At 38.7% G+C, this 24979-nt stretch overlaps 1 protein-coding gene across 2 annotated transcripts in view; it reads right to left on the bottom strand.

Annotated features, from left to right (window-relative positions):
- kif6 (kinesin family member 6) overlaps positions 1 to 24979 on the bottom strand; it is a 95613-nt gene that overhangs the window by 22141 nt on the left and 48493 nt on the right. For both annotated transcript variants that reach the window (XM_060879294.1, XM_060879292.1), the window contains exons 14-19: positions 15401 to 15503; positions 13337 to 13392; positions 4450 to 4500; positions 3043 to 3124; positions 2806 to 2941; positions 2056 to 2126 (exon numbers count right to left, since the gene is read on the bottom strand). In XM_060879294.1, coding sequence (XP_060735277.1) covers positions 2056 to 2126; positions 2806 to 2941; positions 3043 to 3124; positions 4450 to 4500; positions 13337 to 13392; positions 15401 to 15503 — 499 coding nt within the window. The remainder of the gene's footprint in view (positions 1 to 2055; positions 2127 to 2805; positions 2942 to 3042; positions 3125 to 4449; positions 4501 to 13336; positions 13393 to 15400; positions 15504 to 24979) is intronic.

Genomic DNA, 24979 nt, shown 5'->3' with positions numbered 1-24979 from the left:
CACAGTATACAATGTGGTAGATGACAGAAGAATCCTTTCCCTGTTGGCCAGATCAGGAACATCCATCCAAAAGTGACTTCATCAGAGTAAATCCAGAAGGTTTTACTACATTATGTAAACCTTAAATCTAGGAAGAACAGGTTGAAGTTTGTCAGTATAGTTTTGGAACAACATCCTATGGACAGATGAGAGAAGAATCTGGAGAAAGGAAGGAAGGAACTTCTGATCTGAAGCATGTCGCAGCATCTTATGTCTTGGGCACGTATGACTGCCAGTAGAACCGGTTCTCTTGTATTTATTGATGATGTGACTGCTGACAAACAGCTGGATGATTTCTGAAGTCTACTCTGCAGGGCTGTATTATCTGCTCCGATTCAGCCAAATGCTTCACAACTCATTGGACAGTGTTTCACAGTGCAGATGGACAATGACCCGAAGCAGACTTCAAAAGGCAGAGAAATGGAATGAGCCTCACTTGATGAAGCCAAAAAGCCCGAAGACCAAAAACAAAAAGGAACTGATGACAGCTGTAGTAAAGGCCTGGCAGAGGGATGTCATAAGGGAAAACACAGTGTTGGGGGATGTCTATGGGTTCTGAATTTAGGCAGTCATTGACTGGAAAGGATTTGCAACCAAGTATTAAAAGTGATCATTTAACTCCTGATTATATTAGCTTATCCAATTATGTTTGGAGGGGGCACGGTGGCTTAGTGGTTAGCACGTTCGCCTCACACCTCCAGGGTTGGGGGTTTGATTCCCGCCTCCGCCTTGTGTGTGTGGAGTTTGCATGTTCTCCCCGTGCCTCGGGGGTTTCCTCCGGGTACTCTGGTTTCCTCCCCCAGTCCAAAGACATGCATGGTAGGTTGATTGGCATCTCTGGAAAATTGTCCGTAGTGTGTGATTGCGTGAGTGAATGAGAGTGTGTGTGTGCCCTGCGATGGGTTGGCACTCCGTACAGGGTGTATCATGCCTTGATGCCCAATTACGCCTGAGATAGGCACAGGCTCCCCGTGACCCGAGGTAGTTCGGATAAGCGGTGGAAGATGGGTGAGTGAGTGAATTATGTTTGGTCCCTTAGCTCTTGTTGTAATTCATATTCATAAAAAAAATAAATAAATAAATAAAAAAAAATAAAAGATTCAAATTATATAATTCAATTTCAAAAATTTATAATTTGAACAAAATCACATCCATAAAAAATATCTTCAGTATAAAATGAGTAAAATGTATATGTATAATAACATTATATAAAATATATATTAAAATAAGCAAAGTTTATACTATATACTGCACTAGTTAAATATCCTGTCACTAAACCAAATTTTTATAAAATTGTTTAAATACTTTGTATAAATGATTTTGCTATATCTTAGTAGGCTGTGGTAGTTTAGTGATTAAGGCTCTGGAGCACTGATCAGATGCTTGTGGGTTTAAATCCCAGGTCCACTGCTGACCCTTTCAGCAAGGCCCTTACCCGTCAATTACTCGGTTGTATTTTAAAAAAAGATATAAATATCTAAGACCTTTTGGATAAGGGTGCCTGCCACTGTTATAAATGTAAGTCTTTAGCCTATCCGGTCCTCTGAAGCACACATTCAGACGACACTTACGTGGATTTGATCTAACGTGGATCATGAGGTCTTAAGTTGTGGAGTCCATGCTAGCTCAAATGCAGTCTGTCATTTAAGTAAATGGAGGATGTGCCAAAGAAATGACTAAGAAATTCTAGAATTCAACAATAATTGTTCAACAATTAGTTGATGCTGATAATATAATTGTTACAATGCTTTTAACATTAAATTAGGAATGATGAAAAAATTGAAGCATTTCTGCAAACAGCCTCAGATTTTTAAACAGAATAAAAGTCCAAGCAGATGAATTTGTCAGTGGTGCTAATTGATAAACGTTTTTTATTCATCTTTTATTCATTATTTCTCTTCCCATAATTGATAACTATGGACATGTTCACAAAGCAGCTTTACATAAATATTTGAATAAAGGATATAAATTTTGAATTTATAAACTTATTGATATAGAATTGAATCCATGTCTCACCTGGTTGATGGAGGGCAAGTAGAATTGTCCTGGCTCTGCCCTGCTCTTGAACTCACTGAGCATTTATCCTGCTGCAAAATCAAACAGAGTTACCAGAAAAACATTGGTCTAATAGTTCAAGCTAAACATCTGAGTACCCTTAGCACCTGATGACATGAAACATAGAATATGAAAATCAGCCTAGCTTCAGAAACGGTCTTTTCAGCCGTTCTGCTGTTACTTCAAAGCAGCCCTTGGATGTATGTCAGCATTTCGGTAAAATAAAACAATTGTGTTTTAGTATTAAAGCTGTAGTTTCCTGTTCCTAAAAAGAAGAAAGCATTCTCTAAATTATACACTACACCAACGCTGATGTTTCCACTGAATATTAAAAGCTTGTTTGTTCACTACAGCAAGACCTAAATACAGCAAACTCGACCTCAATGTTAATGAGAAAACTCAAACCAGAACATCCCAAGTTAATGTGAAAGACAAGTCATTTCCTCTGGAAAGATTCAAGGACCAAGCAATGCTGCACAGCTGCTGGTGTGTCCGGATGTACCGTTCATATTTCCTATTGACAAGATCTAAACAACGTCGCCAGCTCGGTCTGCTGGTCAGATGTTGTTGCTGCATAACATTAATAATGTGGGCTGCACAGGATCTGAGAAATGTCTGTGATGAATCAGCCCTCTGGAGCCTGCAGTGTTCATAGGTTTGGGTGACAGATGCAGTGTTTACTTTCAATTCAATGCAATTGAAAAGAGAAACCTGTAGGCTTGCTGCCTCCTGAGTCCACCAGTCCTGGAAGTCCTTCTGCAGTTTGATCTTTGACCTCTGATGCAGGTGCTGTAGATGATCGATCTCTGTCTTCAAGCCTTTTAAACGTTCAAAAGTGCTCTTATATCTATAATTTCAAAAGAATGACAAATAATATATACTCTGATTTCACAGACACATTTCAGAACATTCAAAGTTTGAGATAAAATTTGAAGGATCAATACATACTGTTTCTTCTCCTCTTCAATCTGTTTACGGAGTCTTTCCTCTACAGGATCTAATTCTGTACTTGGCTGGTTTCCCATTACACCTAAAACAGAACAAAACAAGTTTCTCCCTTTTCAGTAATATGAGTAGTAATGCAAAGGTCCCAACATTGATAACATGAAAATTGTAGCAGAAAGACAGAAAAAATCCATAACTGGCATTTATCAGTGGATGAGACGGCTAAGCTTTTTTCTTTTTTCTTTCTTTCTTTTTTTTTTTTATTTCTTGTTTGCTTTTGCAGATGTTGCACCAAGCAACAGTAAGAAAACAGTGAAGCAAAAGTCTGGTATGATTGCTGCTTAATAATAAGCAGCGCCTTCATTTTTTACTAGCCAAAGAGACCACAGTCCAACCTACTTGGTTTTTATTGGCTTACAAGACAGACGCTTGTGATACCACAGGTCAAAGTTTACCTATTTTAAAGCCTGTCTAAAGAGAAACTAACCACTAGCAGAATTAAATGCATGTCTTTCACACTACATGTCATTTCCCATTCAGTAAACATGGCTTTTCCAGCAGCCAAATGTGATTTGCTTTTGCTTTGATTTGCGACTGCTGCTTTACAAAAAAAAAAAAAAAGAGAGAGAGAGAGAGAGAGAGAGAGAGAGAGAGAGAGAGAGAAGTGTAGTTTTTAGGCATCTGGTTGCAACTATAAACTTCTTACTTCTTAACAGAAGCACAATCTCAGAATCTCCACAAATTTTGTTTTGCTTAAAGAATCACTTAATATCCTTCACAGACATTCAATATCCTAGTTGACCTGAACCATGTTCTTGTTTTGTGCATCCAGACTCTCCTTTAATAGATCTGTTCTGAGGTAAGACTCAGGAATCAGCATGCTCAACAAACTCCACATCTAACGCTGAATGGCTGAGGCCACACACATTACTCTAGAATCCGGGCCATTTTAAGCACAACAGGACCAAAATATTGTAGTCTATCATAAACAGTGCACACATGTCGTTGTGGATCGGGCACTCCTCTCGGAGTCGGACGCCCATTTCACCAAGATTTTCAGAAGCTTGTGAATATAGAATGGATATATTCAGGGCTTCTGGGTGTGTTTAAAGTGCATGCTGCCGCATAATAAAAAGCAGGCTTCTCTGAAGTCCCTCTTTGATGCAGTTAAAAGACAAACCACTGGCAGTGTAGGTTAGGTTTGTAAACTTGTAGAAGCCCTTTAGCATGTTTATCAGAAGGAGGAAGACATTAGAGTAAAGGCCAGGCCACCCACCCAATGTTAAAAAAAAAAAAAAAAAAACAGGAACTCCTTTACTGCCTTTAATTCACAATTCATTCCCTTTCATAATTGAAAAGTTGAGATAATGTATAGCTATTATAGAGAAGAAATGGAGTTTAATCACCTACCCTGTGCTGCAATCTGCATCCTCCTAGTCTCCAGCTGCTTCTTCAGCTCATCTGATACAAAGCAGACAGGTTAATAAAGTATAACAGACATAACATTAACACCATTGTTTAAGCAGAGTGGAGTAGCTTTGACGTTACACTATAGAAGCAGATGACTTGAGCCTGGCGAGGATTAGCTATAAAACAGTGACAGTTTACTAGTATAGCTGTAAGACACTAAAAGGCTGTGTGTGTTTCACATAAATACATTTCAGACATAACATTGGGCCCCAGTCAGATCTGTTATGCCTGCCACACACCAAAAACTTAACAATTCCTAATAGCCATAGAAAAACATACATATCTGGTGCACGAATATTTACAATGGAAAAAAGCAGACGTGGTGTAGAGTGCATGTAGTGTTGATATGCCAGATTAAACACTGACATCACTAATAAAACATTTGGTTCGGTTTGGGAGGCTTTTGAGATGCTGCTTATTGCTTTGAGAGTCCTGTATGGGCATAAATATATTTAAGTTACACAGGTAGTGTGATGATCATTCATTTTTGGGAGAAAAATGTATTGAGCTTTTGAAGTACAGTATATTTACAGTACACTGTTATTTTATGCTGAAATATATTTAAAATCACATTATGTAGACTGTGGTTGTACATAACAGTAACATGTACTAAATTATTGCTGTACTGTAGCTACTAAAATTGCTAAAACTGAAGATAAAAAATGATTTTTCACTTTTTTAAAAAAGTTAACGAGGTTTTATGAAACTCTCAGTGCCGCTCCCAAGCTCGAATAATATGTGAGGGTTGAGTAAGAAAGGGTATTTGGTGTAAAACCCGTGAAATGCGGATTGGAAAAGCCGTCAAACACGTGGATTGGATGATCTGTTGAGGCCACAACAAGCTGAAGGACAACAACAACAACAACATGGTTTTCTGACTTAGCGGGCAAAGCCATAGGTTATTGCTTTTTTCCAAGTGTGTTAAATCTAACTGACTAGTACAGGTACAAGGTAGATATTTCACATGGCTTTTACAACACTGGATCACTTCCAGAGAAGTGCATGGTTATAAACAACCTTAAAAACAAACAGATTGTAAGCTAAGGATACCAAGCAAATAATAAGGAATGAATATAAAGAGATACTGAATTGAAAATATTACATTGCCGACATTTTATAGTTGTGATACATCTAGAAATAACAACTTGGATATTTAATGGACGTTCACCTGTATGTAATGTCTTATTGATCAAATCATTACTCAAACTGCACAAGCAAGTTAAACCGTCCTCTAGTTAATCTTTATTACTGATAATAATAAATCAAATCAATTTCAATAAACAGATTAGAGTAGGTCGTTAAGAAATACCAGCCAGAACAATTATAAAAATTGTATGGTTTCATTGTGCATGTGATGTGTAAAGTGCTTAATTTTGTGTATCGGCACAAAAGGTGCAACAGTCTGTGATCTCTAGAAAATTTTTATTGTATTTGTCCCCCAAATATCAAGCCCATGTGCAATAGCCTTAAGTATGGAAAGATAAATAAAGGAGGTGTAGCAGAACCTAGGCTTCAAACAGTAGCAAATAGATTTGCTGGCAGTTTGAAACTGTCTAAGGGAAAGAGTATGTGATTAATGGAAAGTTGGTGGAAAATGAAAAGAAGAATGATGGACAAGTCCCTGCTGATTTGTAGGGCAAATATCTGACACAGCTAGTCGCCTTGCTGTCTGCAGTCCTCTTCTACTCATCCCAAAGGATGTACAGGAATAAAATATGACAGGACATGTGGGATTCTGATATCAGGTAGTACTTCTGCTGACCCATTTCTGTCCATGGTAAAGTAATATCCATGGCAAGGTCTGCTGGATAAAGTTCTACAGAAACACATGCCGAGTTCAGAACATCTGAACAGAAAGACGCCAAAGAAAAGCTGTCATTTCTCTTATAAAAATGCTGCTATTAGTGCAAAGTAAATGTGAGCCAATTTGAGATTCTTTCTTACTGAACTTTCTTTTTACTCGTTCATTTGGTCCTGTTTAGATGGTGTTGATGAGGAACCCACATGGCCATGAGTCTGCTAAGTAGACTGTGCTGACAAGCTGAGTCACTAGCAGTAGGATAATGGACTATAAAAACGGTTTACATTACACATAAGAATACATTCGTGCCCATTTGATGTTACAATTTTTTAGTACTCATAATTCACTGTGACACACTCAGCCAGGTGCCCTTGTAAACACAAAAAAATGAAAAAAAATAAATAAATACCCTACTCTTAAGGGGCAATAGAGCGGTTCCAGTTGTTTGATCTGCAGCCTGGTCATAACTAACTCATAAAGCTACAGGATTAAGAAACACTTAGCTGTAGTGCTGAGTGGTCTGAACCTTGCCTGACCTGTCTATGTTAACAGAATTGGAAAGCTGCAGATATGGAGAGTAACCAGCACAGGACAACTACAAGTGTGGACTACTGGATAGGATGGACTACAGGAATCGTTCATTGCAGTCCTAGAATCTAGAACAGTTTGTCTTTGATTCACCCCATAAGCTTAATCACATGACATAATAAGTGAGTTGGAGCATTAAATGTACACTAATTATAGGTAGCTACAACTCAAAAAATTCTGCCAGTTTTGTAGTAGTCAACACTACAGATACTGACATTATAACCTGAATATTTACCTGAAGTAGTTTACCAAAGTAAGCGAAGATAACCACTGAAATAATACTAATTTGTTATTAAATTTCCGATGATCTTCCAAAAAGACGATTATCTTTGTTGTAAACTGAACGCAGCATTTTCTGATTAGACTCCTTGCTGCCAGCTGTATTCCTGGCCTTTGATATATAGTTGGTTTGTATGTTTAGTTAGAACTCGGTAACCCTGGTTTAATGACTACAGTGTGTCGAGAAACACGCTTTTTGTGGAAACGTTTACCCAAACACAGTTGAATAGAGGTACATCTAGAACAGCTGAAACTGAGCTGCTAGACTGTAGGTCGTATGACTGCATGCTGTCGACTCTTAAATGCTTATTAGGGAGTTGCTCTTAATATTCAACAAACAGTAGCCTATGGCAAAATTCGAATGTGACAGCATCTCGGCTTAATTTTGTGTGAGAGAATGTTGTTATTAATGCCGTCCTGCCACACCAAAGTCTATGGTCACAAGCCACTGCTGCTCAGAATATTTTCAAACCCGTGTATGTGACACGAGATGTTTCAGAATCTGTAAATGTCTGCTTTCCACTAAAGGGCTTTGACAGTTGTTCTGAGATTCCTGTGGGCTCGAGCTTATACTCAATCAGCAGCATAACTGCATGGCTGAAAAAAGGCTCAAAAAGCACACTTCTTTTTTCCCCCCAATATTACTATTTGTTTTCCTGGTTCACCAAGTATTACATGACATGCCTTAAAATTTCTAATAATTTTAATAATGGATCTTTTTTTTTTATTTATTTTAGCTGGAGTACTCCTTTAAGTAGATAATCTGACACTGTAAATAGAGCTTGGTAAATTATATTCTCTAAATGTCTAAATAATATCCTCCACCCAGTGGTCCATCTTTTTATGTCCATGCCATGTTAACCACAAAATTCAATGATCAAGTAAGTGTTATGATATAGGCTCCATTTAGCTTTGAAATGGTGTATGAACTTATAATGAGAAACGCAAATCGCTCGTTTATTTTCAATACATATTGAAGACTTTTTGCTGTTGCTGCACTTTCTTTACCAGACAAGACTCCCATGTGCCCTCACTCTGCCAGGACTAGAACTATTTTCATTTCAGTGAGCACAATAAAAACTATACTTAAATCCTTCATGGATGATGCTTTCCGCTATGTTTTTAGTCAATGGATATTCCATGAAAAAGTTTTCATTCCAAGCCAAACCATGTGATATGGCTCTTTAAGGCCAACAACTGAGGGTAAAGGGAATGCTGGCAAATATTTTCCTTTGACATATTTTCTATAAGCAACATTTGATTCCCTGATGCATTATACGGTGCCACATCAAATCTTGACATGTGCATGATTCATTCTAATAATTGTACACGTGAGCACAGAGGCGCCACCTTACCCACAAATATGCTTTCCTCCTTGGATTCTTTGTGCCGCAGTCACCCAATTTCATGAACTCGCATCAGAAACCACTGGTGACTAAACCGAATGGTACAGAGACCAATATCATCCCCTTTATGTTTTCTTTGCCTGACAGACTGACTGAATGTCTCTCATTGAGATCGCAAAGTATACAGTGCTTGTCACAAAGCAGTCTGAAGGACTCACATGCAAGTGTCAGTGGGCGTGGTAGAATATTATATTTACCGTTCTATTCTTACATGTTGTTGACAGCTTTTCTGCCGTTGACAAATTCCAATATAAAACCACAATCAAAACCCATGTGTGCATTTGGATGTCAGTTCAAAGTTTGGGACTCTGAACTGACATCCACCAGCAGTAAACATGCAAGACTGTGATGGCTGAGCAAGAACTCACTGACTCAAATGTACAAAGTACATCCACATCCCACTGAGGTGTTTACAGCCGTCCCTCATGCTTCAATAACATGACTTAGAATCTGCAAGTTTATGAGCAATTATTCCAAACAAAGGAAACTGCTGAGTTCAGGGAACAAATACATGCAAATCTAATGCCCCAAACATGCTGATGATATTTATGCTCATCTGGATCCTGCTTTGTGAGCCATGGTTCCAGGACGATGGGCCATAGCTATAGACAGGACAGATGGGCTCTTGGGAAGGGGCGGGAGGGTGTGCAAAGAGGATAGCAGATGCTGGAGGTGGAGCAGGAGCAGGAGGACTCCCTAAATCCCCACACATCTGGAAAGTTTATTGGGGACCTCGATTGCACTTCTTAACCAGCCGAGGACATACCTCACATGTTGAAAGGGTAACTGGGTTGTGCAGAATTTACACAGGGTGCACATGATCAGTTTATTGGCTACATGAACACGCATTGGGCAGGCATGTGCTAGAACTGCTCTCACCAAACAAGTTAAAGTTAAATATTAATATTTTCAAATAATTAAAAAATATACAAATAGGAACAAGAAACTAATATAGCTTACAAGCAGCGTCAGTCCCAGGCACCAAGGGTGCAGCAAAATCTTTTTATTGAGCCAGTATTGGCATGTGCATGTTATATGCCACATGACTGAGCATACAGCAGAAGCAGCAAGAGAGAACACTGCATGATATACACTGGAATGCCACACTTACTGTTTGTAATTTATCTTCTTGCCATGACAAAAGATAATTTGAGATACATTATTCACATTAGCTGTTATGTAAATTTGTTTTGATTCTAAAGAAGTATTTAAAAGTATTTAGGCCACAACTGGACTTAAGAACCTGATGGCCATCACTTCTGATGCATGTGCCAAGTTTTGTATGGTGTTGAGCACTGCAAACAATGCAAAAATACCTGGACAATATCGTAACAACCAACGAGGCCCTCAGTTAATCAGTTTTTTAAAAAATAAATATATATTATGCAACAACTTCATTGGCATGTGTAACCTGCTGCTGGTATGGTGCTCATTAAAATAGGGCCAGTTTAACTCAATATATTGCCTTGTATTGACAAAGCTGACCCACATAACACTCAATCACATTCCAAGTTACAGAAACAATGCCTGCAGACTAACAGACCGACATCCAATGCTCTTATTCATGTAGCCCATGAAGCTGGATGCTGGACATACATTCGGCAAGACATCCTGTACTCCTTGTGGTTACTGCTCTTAGACTGAACGTTAAGTATATTTCATTTTCTACAACTACTTATGTATGGTTGAGTACAAAAGCTTTCTTCCCCATTGTTTCTTGTTGGAAAACAAGGGAAACATACAGTACCATGATTTTCATGTTTGACTTCAAAATAAATCCCAAAAGCCACAAAATCAACATAAAACACTTTTCACAGAACAAAAGTCTTGCTGGTCTCTAGACCTGATTTGAAGAAAATAGAGTATGACATCTGGCAAAATTATAGCAGATATATCAATAAAAATGGGCCAAGATTATCCAAATAATCTGCCCAGTATTTATCTTGATATATCTCTTTAAACTCGAAACAAAGGTCCAAACGCTTCCAAAAGAAGTTGGAAGCTGTTACGAGGGCAAACAGTTTATATTATTCCGAATAAAGATGCTTTCTAAATTTTTAAACAATATTTCATCATTTCAATCTTAAAGAAAAACTAATATACATGTGTCATTAGGGTTTCTGTTCAGCAGGATGCCGGACACAGATCTTCCTCTCAATTCTGAGGTGCAGAGCCTCTACTCTGAGGATCATCCATTTTGTCAGGGTCTTGAGCCTATCACTAATTGGAAGGTAAATATTGCAGTTTATCCTGAGCTCGTGATGCACCACCACAGGCTGGTACAGATACCATAAGACTTCTGCCATGGAACCAATCCATTTGTCAATCTTGTGGTCTCTTTTTCCATTATTGTGACTAAGATCTAAGCCCTTCAAACCTCTCTGCAATTAGATGCCATGCCAATTTTCCACTAATTCTCAATTAGATTTCCACATTGAGTGACAGTCAGAAGAAAATGAATACATTACAGCTGGTTTATGTAGACATGCTGATGTTGAGGCATAAATTCCTTCATGCCTTGATTATTCTCAGTGTCTGCAGTGGCATTAATTCAGACACTCAATATTATAAGCAAAATAATAACACCGAGCGTTTGGCTATATTCTCAGTGAAGCATAACACCGAAGTTAAACGTCAACGCATGATGTCTTTGTTGGCGCTGTATTCTGCACGCCACTTGAATGCCACTCAAACCTACATGCGTGACTTTAGGGAAGTCGAGTCTGCTGTGAGATGAGGTACCCCATTTCGTCTGATTCTGAACTAAAACCGCGAACAGCAGTCGAAAAATTGTGGGAGATGCAGCACGCTTAGACGAAATGAAATGGGTGCTGGAGAAGTATATTGAGTAATTATGCTGCTGGGAGAGACTTGCGGTTGAGACAGATTTTAACAGACGGAATGGGAGCGAGTCTTGGTTTTGTTTTGTGGCTGCTTGATTGTGAAAACTGTTACTTCACCAAAGACCTACTGATTGTTAATGACTGATTGTTTGAAGAAGCAGCTGGCAACACTTAAAAAAAATATGAAGTGAACTAGGAAAAAAAGCTATCTCTGCACACAGGCCTAGTGAAATTTTATGGTCTGTGAGAGAAAAATGTGATGTACATACTGTAGTAACATGAGCCCCAATGTTTTGGCTTTCCTCTCTCTCTTGTCATCAATGTTGTTGGAAAAAGCTATGTCTTGCTGTTAGGTGTTAACAGAGAAGCTCACACATCAGTGTGTTAAAATGCCACGAGAAAAGGTGCTAGCTTTGCTGTACATCTAACTCAGTGTACATCGGTAGGCTGTTGAAACCCTCATCAGCTTGGGAATCTCAAAAAGTTGACTTTTTTTCCCACATGACTTAAAAGATTCATCAGACTGGACAAGACTGATCCCTATGCTGACAGTACTGTATTTCACAGGTCTTCATTTGAAGACAGAAACAAACACATAGAATGAGTCCATCATTTTCATTTCAACACCAGACTCTCTACAGTACTAACCTACACACCATTTGATACACAGTACTGTGAAAGTCTCTCACTCACTCACTCACTCACTCATTTTCTACCGCTTATCCTAACTACCTCGGGTCACGGGGAGCCTGTGCCTATCTCAGGCGTCATTGGGCATCAAGGCAGGATACACCCTGGACGGAGTGCCAACCCATCACAGCGCACACACACACTCTCATTCACTCACGCAATCACACACTGCAGACAATTTTTTCCAGAGATGCCAATCAACCTACCATGCATGTCTTTGGACCGGGGGAGGAAACCGGAGTACCCGGAGGAAACCCCCGAGGCACGGGGAGAACATGCAAACTCCACACACACAAGGCGGAGGCGGGAATCGAACCCCCAACCCTGGAGGTGTGAGGCGAACGTGCTAGTAGTCACCCATTGTTGATGACTTATCATTAACAGCAAAACCCAATATATTTATTCATATCTTTTCACTTACAGAATCAGTAGTAAGTTTTCATTTTCCACTTATTGTTTTTGATAAACTGTTATTATTTTTTTATTTAATGTTTTCTTTATTTACTTGTTTTGGACTTCTTTGGAAGAAGAAGTCTCCTATCTGTAAGGACAATAAAGTTCTTGGTTATTGGCTATAATGTCAAATGATAGCTTCCATTACTATCCTTGGTGAATGATGATAGCTCTTTAAGGAAAGCTAGAAGTCTAGCTCATATGACTACTATAAGATTAAACAAATATGCATTAGAATGCTTTTGAAATGATTCACAACAGGATGTAGAACACAGCGGTAAGCGTGTGTCGGGATGCTGTTGTTTCTGGCATCTGCCGACTGTGAGAATGTTGCCAGAAAGATTCCACAGGAGTAGTGGAAGCGCACTAATGTGTTCAGCACACTCATAAAGCAGCAGCTCCTGCCCTGTAAAACAGCGTCATGGCGGAAGAGCTCGGATGAGAGCGGTGCTCCCATGATCTCCGGTGTTCAGGAACAGGTCTGGAATGTGCTGAGTGACACTGCTTTACCTTGGTGGGACGGTGGAGTCCCAGCAAGAAGCCAAACGTGTAAGGGAAAAGGATCATTAAAGAAGTGTGTGGTTTTGAATCATGGAGTATTATACGCAGAGCAGAAACAGCATGAGGCCATCTTAGGACTGTTCTTGATCAAGGTAATGGTGATAATAAGAGTAACATTAGCAGAAGTTAGAGACTTATGTTTTCACAGCTCTGAAGTGTATGCTGTTTTAGCATACAAGGGAATGTTGGGTGTGTGAATGACTTACTGACTCTGCTCCTGGCCTGGTTAACCCGCACACCCAGTTCCTTAGCTTCAGCAAACCTGTGAAGAATATGAAACCTATGTAATAAAATCCTATAAAGCTTTATATTACAGATTTTTCCCCAAATGCACTGTAATTATGAACAATTCTTGTTAAACAGATACTAATCCTGGAAAATGAAAGCTAACACATTTTATATTCTTATAAACCATCAACTAGAAATTTAGCAATACTGAAACTGACCTAGTTATGTTATACATTCTGTTATAATATTTATATGTTTTCATGTGCATAATGACATTTCAACTCATTCACACTTTGTACCAACAAACATATTTTTGGTCTCATTTCAATTTTCAATTCAATTTATTTGTATAATGTTTTTTTAACAACTGCATTGTCTCAAAGCAGCTTTACAGAAGAATAAAAGCAGAATAAAAAATTCAATAAAAGTTTCATTCATTCATTCATTCATTCATCTTCTACCGCTTATCCGAACTACCTCTGGTCACGGGGAGCCTGTGCCTATCTCAGGCGTCATTGGGCATCAAGGCAGGATACACCCTGGATGGAGTGCCAACCCATCGCAGGGCACACACACACACTGTCATTCACTCACGCAATCACACACTACAGACAATTTTCCAGAGATACCAATCAACCTACCATGCATGTCTTTGGACCGGGGGAGGAAACCGGAGTACCCAGAGGAAACCCCCAGGCACGGGGAGAACATGCAAACTCCACACACACAAGGCGGAGGCGGGAATCGAACCCCCAACCCTGGAGGTGTGAGGCGAACGTGCTAACCACTAAGCCACCGTGCCCCCCAATAAAAGTTTCAATTTAAGTTATTATTTTTCTCTAAAATTGATCCCTAATGTGCAAGCCTGAGGCGACGGTGGTAAGTAAAAACTCCCTGAGATGATATGAGGACGAAACCTTGAGAGGAACAAGAGAACCTAATCCTTGTTTACAATTATGGCATTCGGCAGATACCCTCGTCCAGAGCGACAACAGTGCTGTGAATTCTCTATTGATGAATACATTAACACTGGTTCACTGGGTTTTTTTAATTAAATATACACATACAACATACAGGGAAAAGTCCTAGTTCATTTCAGGATGAGGTAGACCTTCACCCGTCATTTGAAGATAACCAGTAACTCAGCTGTTCGGACATCTAGGGGATGTTCATTTCACGACCTCAGTGCCAGAACAGAAAAGAGTCTTGCTGTATATCTACCTCTTACCCTGAGAGATGGAGAGACCAGTAGAGCAGTGCTGGTAGATCTGAGAGAGTGAGGCACCTTTGGGTGACACTGGACAGTAAATAATGTGACTGCAAATAATGTTTTTGTTTTTTTTCACAGGTTTGGAGTCAAGTGGAACTGTGCAACCAAGAGCTCCTGAGGAAATTATAGATCAGCATAATTTCTGAGTTCATTACAGACTTACCACTAATTCCTTCTTGCCAAAGTCTTCAAATGTTCTCAGATGAAGACCCAACCACAAAGCTTCAAACAGTTCAAAGACCTTTGATGACCTCAAAGTTCCTGTGATGGTTAAAACATTGGATTTGATATCCAATGGGTTTTTTTTTCACAGGTTCAACTTGTGAACCCTGGTGATCGGAATGTTGTGAGTTCTTACCCCAGGTCTACCAATCTGCCACCACTGGGCCCCTGAGGAAGGCCCTTAACCCTTGATTTCTCAATTGTATAAAATGAGATTAAAGTGTAAGTTTCTGTAAGTTAATACATTCAGATGAATTAGTTTAGAGTAACTGATTAATGTTGATGAGTAGCGACATTAATTATTGTATATTCATGAAACAGTAAAAATCTGTAAAAACTTTGAAATCTGTGCCAAGAGAAGTCTCAATAGGTGGTCACAATTTTGGAACAACAACTGCATTGTCAGTGCATTCACTTTCTTCATCATCACTGTCATCTTAGACACCAATTGAGCGAAAAAATGGAAAAAACTGACATTATACCTTTAGTTTATTTTACTCTTTCACTTGAACAAAAATAGGGCTCGTTGATACTGTAAAAAGATACTGACCTCTGTTTCAATATGACCTTGTTGTCTTCTAGAGTAATATTATCCTCATGCTCAGTCTTAAATATTTCAAATGCCTCCTGTCGTCCCATAGACAGCTGTGCTCCTGAGGAGAGAGACAAAGGATGTTAGAAATCGTTCTGAATAGTCAGTCTGACAGTCTGCTAAATTCCGAGATCACAGCAGTGACAAATTCTCAGTTCTGAGTCCCCGGAAGGTGTCGATTAAGTAGGGAATAAAACATGACAGGGTGAGCATTTCTAAGAAAAATATCCTCAAAGAGATACTAATATATCGTCGCTGTTGGGCGGAATTCTCGTATCTCCAAAACCGTTATTTTTCAGGAAATTAAAAAAACGCCGTTACTTATCTGCAGTGCACAGGGTTTAGTCCGCGTTGCAGTGGATTGTCTTGCGCTAAATTCCTGTCCTCAGACGAGCATCAGAACTAGCGCGGGTCAAGATTTTTTTTTCTTTGAGCCCAGTGTTTTGAAGACATTTACCTCAGAAGACGCGTTGATTCGTTGCGTTGCATATTCCTTGAGGAGAAATATGCCGCGAAGCTCTCCCGCGGAGTGAGGAAGAGGTGGACAGTTGAAGTGTCCAACGGAGTTATGAGATTTGCGCTCAAGCTATTTTAAAGAATTTAGGTTGGTTAATAACTTGTAAAAATAACAGACCCACGTGGGGACTGACCAATAGCATCGATATGTGAAAAAATATGAAATTGACAAAATTTGGACATACGAGGTTTCCGCCCGACAGCGATGATATTCTTGTTTGTGTAGTAAATCACAGAGGGATTTGTATAGCAGATGCGCCACATAAATGTATTTAAAAAATGTATGTGATTGTTGTGATTTGGTGAAGATTTCGAGAAGGAGAAGCTTTATAAAGCTGTAGATATAAGTTTTCAGATACAGGAAAGTCTTTAGGGTAAAGGACTTTCTGGTTGTAGACTCATAGGTAGATATAAATGAGAGACCGGTAAGTGATGGACTGTTTATAGCTGCTATAACAAGAACTTATTCATCTCTAAACATAAATGGACGAAAGGTAAGACACGTCATTCTTTAATATATAAAATATTTTAATTCTTGGCATTTTGCTGTGATATAAGAAGAATTAGACACTTCAGGACATGGTGTTATAGGAAAATAATCAATTTTAGGGTGGTAATGGCCCTCCGCTTTGAATCAGGCCTCATCACCACAGCGTTTTTGATTATTTTCCTATTACAACACACCCAACATGATTTATTCCTTACAGAAAAACCTGTAATCATCCTAAATATGTTTTGTGTGTTAAACTGTAATGAAAGTGAGGTCACTGATATGATCTGACAGAACAGGAAGAACCCTCAGGTCAGGCACTGAGGTTGGCCAGATCCGAGACCAGAGACCAAACATACACTTCAACAAACTCCATTACACACAAAACTGTACAGATGGTAACAATCTATAGTCCATATTGTCCAATTGTCTCTCATTGTTTCATTACATTTCTGCCATCACTCAACCGCTAAAATTACAGATAAATAAAGAATGAATAAACAGTTCAGAAGGGTTCAGGTGGGTTCAGCTGTGTTCAGAAACGCTCCTGGTCAATGCTGGACTAAAATTGATCTGATTTATTATGATTAAAAGATCTGACACGATTTGGCTTGATTTGGCCTACATTTGAGACATTCCTTGTTTGCTGTCATGTTTGCTTGAGGGATTTCAATCTCTTGAGGAGTGCTGGATGCTGTCAAAGCAGCACAGAACGTTCACAATTCCTTCAGAGAAAAAAGAGGTTGTGCAAAGTCATATCTGCTGCCTACAACCCTTTAAACCAGAGGTATTCAACTAAAATTTAAAGAGGTCCAGTAAGAGAACATTTCTTGAAGCGAAGGTCCAGAAGATCATAATGTCTCACTAGTTAGTGTGATATATATTTAAGTAGCCTAGTAGTTGTATCAACATCTGCAAGCAATCAATACCTGACTGACAAATCAAATAAATTCAGTACAATTTAAATACTTTTTGACAATATTTATTGTCACGTATCATAGAACTGAACATATGTATGATTGTAGATATGTATAACGTTCTCTCTCGTAGGGCTACATTTCAATATAAGAGAAAATAAATAAAATGTGAAAATTGTGTATGTTTAAATAAAGTGTTTAACTTTCCCTTTTATATCTCAGTGAGAGAACTGAGCTCTAGCTTGGCTTGGGTTAGAGATAAACCTGGGCATGAATGGAGTCAGGGCCGTTCTCATACACATGTGGAGGTGCTCATTAATGAGTCTGGAACTATGTTTAGTTTGGATTATGTTCATTGTAGAGAAAGCTGCCTCGCAGTTGTATGTAGAGCCAAACATGGTCAGGATGTATAGGGCTACTTCCCTCAGACCTGGGAAAGCTGTCTCAGGGACGCTGTCTTCAGATTTGAGTGGATATGTTTGTTCAAAACCTTTGTGTTTTGTCTCATAATGGCGTTTCTCATTGCCACTTTTAATAAGTGTCACGGTTTCTGAACATATGACACACACTGGTTTAGTGTGAAGTGGGAAGTATGAACAGAAATCAGTCTCCGTCTCACTCGTCTGTTTCTCTCCCTTTCTCCGTCTCACTCGTCTGTTTCTCTCCCTTTGTTTTCTACATGTATCGCTATCTTTCTTTCATGTGTAACTTTACTCTAATTCTCTCTCATCTGTCTTGCACTGTTGAGTCGCAGCGTTTACTTCAGGAATGCACAGACTTGATTGGCTGAGTGGTATCACGTGGGATGGCTTAACTCGCATGCAATTGGTGTGTGTGTTTCCACTACCTTTACCGTAAAGATTGCAAAAGCTGCGCCGGTTAAAAATAGAAGCGCCCCGTCAAGTTTTAAATCATAACCTTTTGTTTTGGCTCTAGGTCCGTGTCCGGATTGGGAAGCTTCTGGGTCCGGACCCGTACCGCGGTCCGCCTGTTAGTGACCTATGCTTTAAACACTAGAAATCCTGTTCTGTTGTACCCTCAGTAGATACAGTAAAGTATGATTGGATAATATTTAACAGAGACACACAATTAGACTTCATTAACCCTTTTTCCAGTACACTAGTGTTCCATTCCACCAGCAGAACGGGTATCGACATATAGATTAATGTCAGAATGTTCAGAAACAAGCATTAAAGCATGTAATATCAGGTATGTAACTGTATATAAATACTAAAAGAAAATGCATGGCTGGAGTGTGTTACAGTTAATTTCCTCTGATGGTCACAACACCAGCTGAGGATTAGCTAGATTGTAAAGTCAGGTTAATGGCTGTTCTGTGCTGTGAGAAGAAGCATGGTTTCCAAGGAAAGTTATCTTTTCACACATTATTTCCTGTAAGAGTTTGACCACAAAATACAAAGCACAGCTGCCACTTTTAGACGAGATACCCTTCACCTGTCACTGGCCTGCTGTGGAGATTCACTCAAACGAAGACGAAAGACAGCTAACAAAACAGCATGTGCACAAATTATTGATTCTGATTCTAGAATGTGCTTTTTAATTTTCTATAACAGCAGAACTGAGAGTAATTCACATATTTAAATGAATGCACTTGTTCCAAGAGGTTACAACTAGAACTAACTCAGGTACTCAAGTATTAAAATGCATATAAGTACTGATAAGATCAAGATTTTTTTCTGATGGTGTTGGGTTTGTTTTTTTTTGCACAGCTACATAACATCACAATACTTTTTAGGGTATGTTTTTACTGTAGCTGTTTTATGAGGTGATACCAGGAACTGAACACTTTTACAGATGTTTCTACAACATAACAAGGTGTCCTTCTTGAATAAATGAATAAAAAAAATCCTTGGCATGTGGTATGCATATTGTTTGTACCAGCAGATTTGACCTACATCATTAACTTATTACTTAGAAAAAAAATTGTGATTTTAACACTATAAAGTGGCAACTCGTATAATTATCTAAAAACATAAAAAAAAAACCACAGGGCTTCCTTCGAATCACACCACATTAAGCTAAAGTGTTTCTGGAATAGTTAAACAAACTTTAGTGTTAGACCTGTAAACATGCCATGCACAAAGAGACTGAAGAGTGCTCAGATCATTTGTTTGAGCAACTCCACTGAGTCAGCTAAACGGTAACTCTGTATGGAAAACTCTGTCCATTATCTAGGCAACCATTTCGGAGCAGTGAAGTGTAAAGGAAAGTGCTGAAAAAACCAATAACACAAACCCGTACAATGCCTAATAGCATCTAATGCTTTCCAGAATTACACAGCCATTAACATGACAATAAGTATTAATCAATCCTTCAGCTTTTTCAGTGATAAATCTACAGAGCCTTTCAGCAGTTTGCAATCTGAGATCATTACCAGGAGACATTTCTTTTTTTATATATTGAATTGCGTGACCTGGCTGTATTTGAAACCCAAAAGCTCAACATCTTAAACACAGTTAGCCGCAGTTGCCCAAATGTACGTCATACTGGATGGTAAAGCACTTTTTCAGCCATATGATTAATGCACATGGTAAAACTAATACAAACCTTACGTCTTACATTCACAAAGTGAAATACGGTGATTTGAGATGATCTTAAACAGCACAGCAAATTCACCACACTAGCTATTTGTCTTTTCTTGGAAAATTATTGGTCATTATGCAGCCTGGTGTACAGTTCACGTCAAAAGATTTCGTTCCTGTTCCTGCTGAACCAAGCCAGGAATTTAACAGGAATTACATTTTACAGAGGTTTGTTTATTATCAAGAAGAAACAAATAAGGTCATGGTTCAAACCTTAGCACTGTTAAACTACCACTGTTGAGCAACTGAGCGAGGCTCTTAAACCTCCCTGCTCCAGGGGTGCTGTATCCTACCTGCCCCTGCGTTCCAACTCCAACCTCCTAAGTGGGGATATGTGAAGAAAAGAATTCCACTGTGCTGTAAAGTATATGTAGCAATAATATGGCTTCTATACCTTCATTTCATTTATATTAAGATATTATATTTCTGAAGTAAGGATAGGAAAATTATTATTGACGGAGTGGTTTGATGATTATTTTCCAGAAACAAAACATCTCAATTGTTTTATCTCTTATACCGCAGCATTTTGATAAAAGTTTTGAAAAAAACGGTTTATCAAAAAAAGTTTGATAAAAGACGTACATTTTATCCTTTTATAGTTGCATCTAATGTGGATTGACTTTTTAAACACAAGTCCATTAATGTCATAAACGCCGTCCCCGACAGTGCACTGCGGCATACAAACATGGCTGCACAGGACTCACATGCACAAGCACCTTCATTTTAAACAGACAAGTGCTCACAAAAACCATGTACCCAAAGCAACTGTTTAAAAAGAAGCTGTTAAGATTAAAAAATTATCTTGCCTTCTGATCTGTGTATGTTAACCTGTTTTTGGACTTTTTTCTAGTTCTTCTGACCTTTGTATTTTGCCCTCCCTTGGTACCACTTTTTGCCAATTGACTGATCATTGCCTGTTTTTTGACTCTGTCTTTGCCTCACATTTGGATTTGTCTACCTGTGAAATAAACACAACTCACCTGCATGCGCATCTGTTGTCAGAAAACAAGTTACAGATTTACCTCTAATTGTTTTAGCCCTGACATTTTAGCCCTGACAAATATCAAGAATGACATACTTTCAGCCTGTGTAAGCTGATGTTACAGAAATATTGTGTCTCATACTCAGAACTACTGTCAGAGCTGCTGTTATAGACAATGAATCGTCATCTTCTGACCAATCAGATTCATGAATTCAAAAGTGCTGTGGTATATTGTGTACCTCTAAGGATTTTTGGGGCACATGCTGTTATCACTAATATTATAGCACATAAATATAAACGTAAGTGCTTTAAGAGAGGCTCTTTGCTATTCTTGAAGTGCAGAAGTGTCCGAAATTATCCGTGAAGAGCCGGTGTGGGTGCAGGTTTTCCTTCCAAACAGGGAGATGCCAAACCTGAGTTGATTAACACCTAAGATTAACTGATGAAATAGATGGAATCAGATATGGCTCCTGATTTTTGGAATCAACACCTTTGTGAATAAGATGATACCTGTGTTGGAAAACCTGGAGTTTTAAATGTATTTCTCTTACTACCTCTTGGTTACCATTTTTATTTATTAGAGAATACATCACTGATTTTAATCACTTATACTGTAGTCACAGTTAATGTTCTGAAAGGTCTGATACGTGCTGTCACTTACACTACAGCAGCTATAAACACCACATATCTTTTATCTGGAAGTGGCTATAAACTTTCTGACCTTTACAATGCACTGAAACTAGAGACAACTTCCATAAATATTATCTAAATAGCTCAAAACAGAAAACTTCACTCATAAAATGTCCATGTTTTTTCTTAATTATTGGCAGTAGATTATTAGAACTATTTAAATGAGCTGTTACCATAAAAACTGTAACATCTTCGAACGAATAAACCTGTGATTTGAATCACAGCCAGAACTACTGTCAGAGTTGCTGACCAGTCAGACCTGAGAATTTAACAGCGCTGCAGAATAAACTGCTTTATTACTGCCCACAGACACACACAAGTGCCTATAGGAACATTTTACGACAAACATGCTAATAGATTGGAACTATGAATCAGCTTCTTGTAAACTGTAATTATTTGCAGTAAAGCCATCATTCGATCCCAGTAGACAGCATGCTGAAGCACTCTGCAGTGTCTGCTATGTGGTATGCTTTGACTTATTAAGCAAACATTTTAACCTCCCATGGATGCCAAACAGAAACACATCAAACTGACCTAAATGTTGGACATCTAGGACTGTTTACTCATTTGTGCTGTTTTTGCCTTCGGCATGGAAATCCAATTGCAATGTGAATTCCTCTACCATGTTTACAGATTGTGCCTTTTTTCCCCTAAACCCCTACCTCTATCACACAATTTCAATTACACAGTGTGCAATGGAAGCAGAAACAAGCCCACGTGAGCTCAATTATCAGGCTTTTTATGATTTTTGACTTTTTTTTTTTTTTTTTGAAAACCCTGATTGAAACCAGCAGAACGTACCCTGAAGATGTTACAATAGCCAACAAAAACAAAATTCCACAAAAGTCATGCTCAGGAAACAGCCTCAACTTTCTTCCAAAAAACAGAGGATTCCTGAAATATTTCTCCACACAGAAAATGACATCACACTGTAAATGTTCTGTTGAGGGGTTATGGCCACGCTTTTGCCTCAAAAGTCAGGCTTGAATTTCTCGCTACTTGATCGGCGTAAACTGAGATAACAATTGAATGAGTAATCAGAGAGCCATGTGTAATAGGTTACACATCCATACAGTAGAGAGGAGAAAGCACCTAGAAGATCTGCTTCAATGTTTCAATAGTCTAGAAAAGTGATGAGGATGAAAGCATGAGATTTTGATTCGATTATTGAAAAGGTGGCACGACCTACGTCAGATATGTCCCACAGCACCCATCATTCTTATGAAACTGTTCGACATGTCACAGATCTCTCCCTTTAGCTGATATATTCTTAAGAGCAACCTCATTCTCAGTCTAGACAGTCGGGTCTGCTAGAGATATTAGCTTTACACTAGACAGTCAGAGCTCTGTTCACATTAACAAAAGGTCAAAATTGCTGCTTAACATGCGCTGTACCACATCAAGGTGACAGGGAGCACCAGGGACCCATGTGTCAGAAGACCAACCTGTGTTTCTCTTCACGCATGCACTGCAAGAGCACAGAGCGAATAAAGATGTTACTTATAAAACCAAGAGACCGAAGACGAGAAGCGTGAATAGATTCAGACAGATTCCTGGATGTAACGCTTTCTAGAAAGCATATAGAACTTCACAGAATAAAGTCTTACAGAATGTTTTCTCTTTATTTTTAGTATTCCTGATCAGTTTGCTCAAAAGAATCATTTATACAATGTCATTTATGTACCTGTTATGGAATACAGGCATTCTTTACTTCTTTAATGCAGCCGTGCATTACATCTGAAAATAACAAAAATTCATGGATAGGAGACAGGGAGAAATTCTCTCCTTCATTCCAATTTTGCAGAGACATAATGGCTTCTACAAAAAGGTCACCCTCATTATGTACTCTTACTGTTAATCCGGGAAGAGCAGAACCCTGCAATTATCCACCGAAACCCTGCCCTAAGGGCTCACAGGAAGCATCTCCAGACCTTTACAATGGCTCACATTTATAGTCAGATGATCATCACTTCTAAACCTTCCTAGGTTGAATTTACCACAGACAACAACATCAAATTCTGGTAATAATATAATAATATTTTTTTTCATTTATACCCATGCATTCATTCATCAATCTAATTTTTTTGCTAGTTATCCTACACACGCTCACATGAAGGCTGGAGTCTATTCCAGGGGACCTGGGGCACAAGGTGGAGTAGACACTGGAAGTGGTGCCAACCCATTGCAGGGCACAATCTACCACACAGCCACACACACACACACACCACAGACCTTTTAGAGATGGCAATTAGCTATAGCACATGTCTTAGGACTCGGGGAGGAAACCGGCGTACCCAGAGAAAACCCACGAAACACAGGGAGGAAATGCAAACTCCCCAGATGTGGGGCTGAGCTGAGAATCAAACACCTAACACCAGAAGTGCAAATATGTTTTCTGCTTGTTTATATATCATGCTTTTTATACTTTTATTAATTGTTTCTTTTATTATTAGTAGGTGCTTTGTCCTGGTCAGGGTCACAATAGACTAGCTAATCTAGCTTTTGGCATGATATTAAGAGACGGGGGGAACTAGAGAATCAAGAAGAAATCCACATGGAAACTGTGAGAACATGTGAATAGCCATCCAAACCCAGATCCCTGGGGCTTTAAGGTGCCAATGCTACCTGCTACATCACCATGGTGCCATGTCGTTCTATTTTTACTGTTCCTGCTGGTAATAACTGTGTCTGAGTCTGAAACCTGAAATCAAATGGCATGATTATGCCTATAGCCAAAGTACACAGTGTTATAAACCCCAACAGATTCCCCACACCTCCTTTCATTCTCAAGCCTCATTCTTTTAACATCATAATCCCAGTGTATCTGTCACTAGAACTTTGTTTACTGCTTATTTATAGCTTACCCTTGTAAGGGTTAGCTGTGTACCTGCAAAATAATTTCAGGAACAGGAAAAAACAGGCAAACATTTTCTGTTTGGCCTACACATTACTAGACCAAGTTGAAATATTTAGTTTCTGAATATAAAGACAGGACACTTACAGATTTGCAAAGCATCCATTTTTGTTATAGCCATATAAGTAAATTCTAACGAAAATCTTACCCTGAACTATTTGAAATTTATAATTAAAATTAACACATAATCTTCAACAGTATCCAAGATTTATTATGTGATGAAAGTCTTGGATTTTTTTGTTCTTTAATCTGTATCTATAACAAATATTTCTTGATAGTGCTGCCTCTAGAATTAAGCCCTTGCTTCATCTTTATCTAAAGAGAAGAATGCAAAGATTTCTTCAGTCCTGTAGTCTGTCCAACTCTCATCTGCTTAATTTGTACATTCTACTCAGACAAATCAGCTTCCACAGCTAACACCTTCA

Source organism: Tachysurus vachellii, chromosome 10 (genome assembly GCF_030014155.1).
Source record: "Tachysurus vachellii isolate PV-2020 chromosome 10, HZAU_Pvac_v1, whole genome shotgun sequence".
In the NCBI taxonomy this organism is placed as follows: Eukaryota; Metazoa; Chordata; class Actinopteri; order Siluriformes; family Bagridae; genus Tachysurus; species Tachysurus vachellii.
This window is presented reverse-complemented; position numbering and strand designations above follow the sequence as displayed.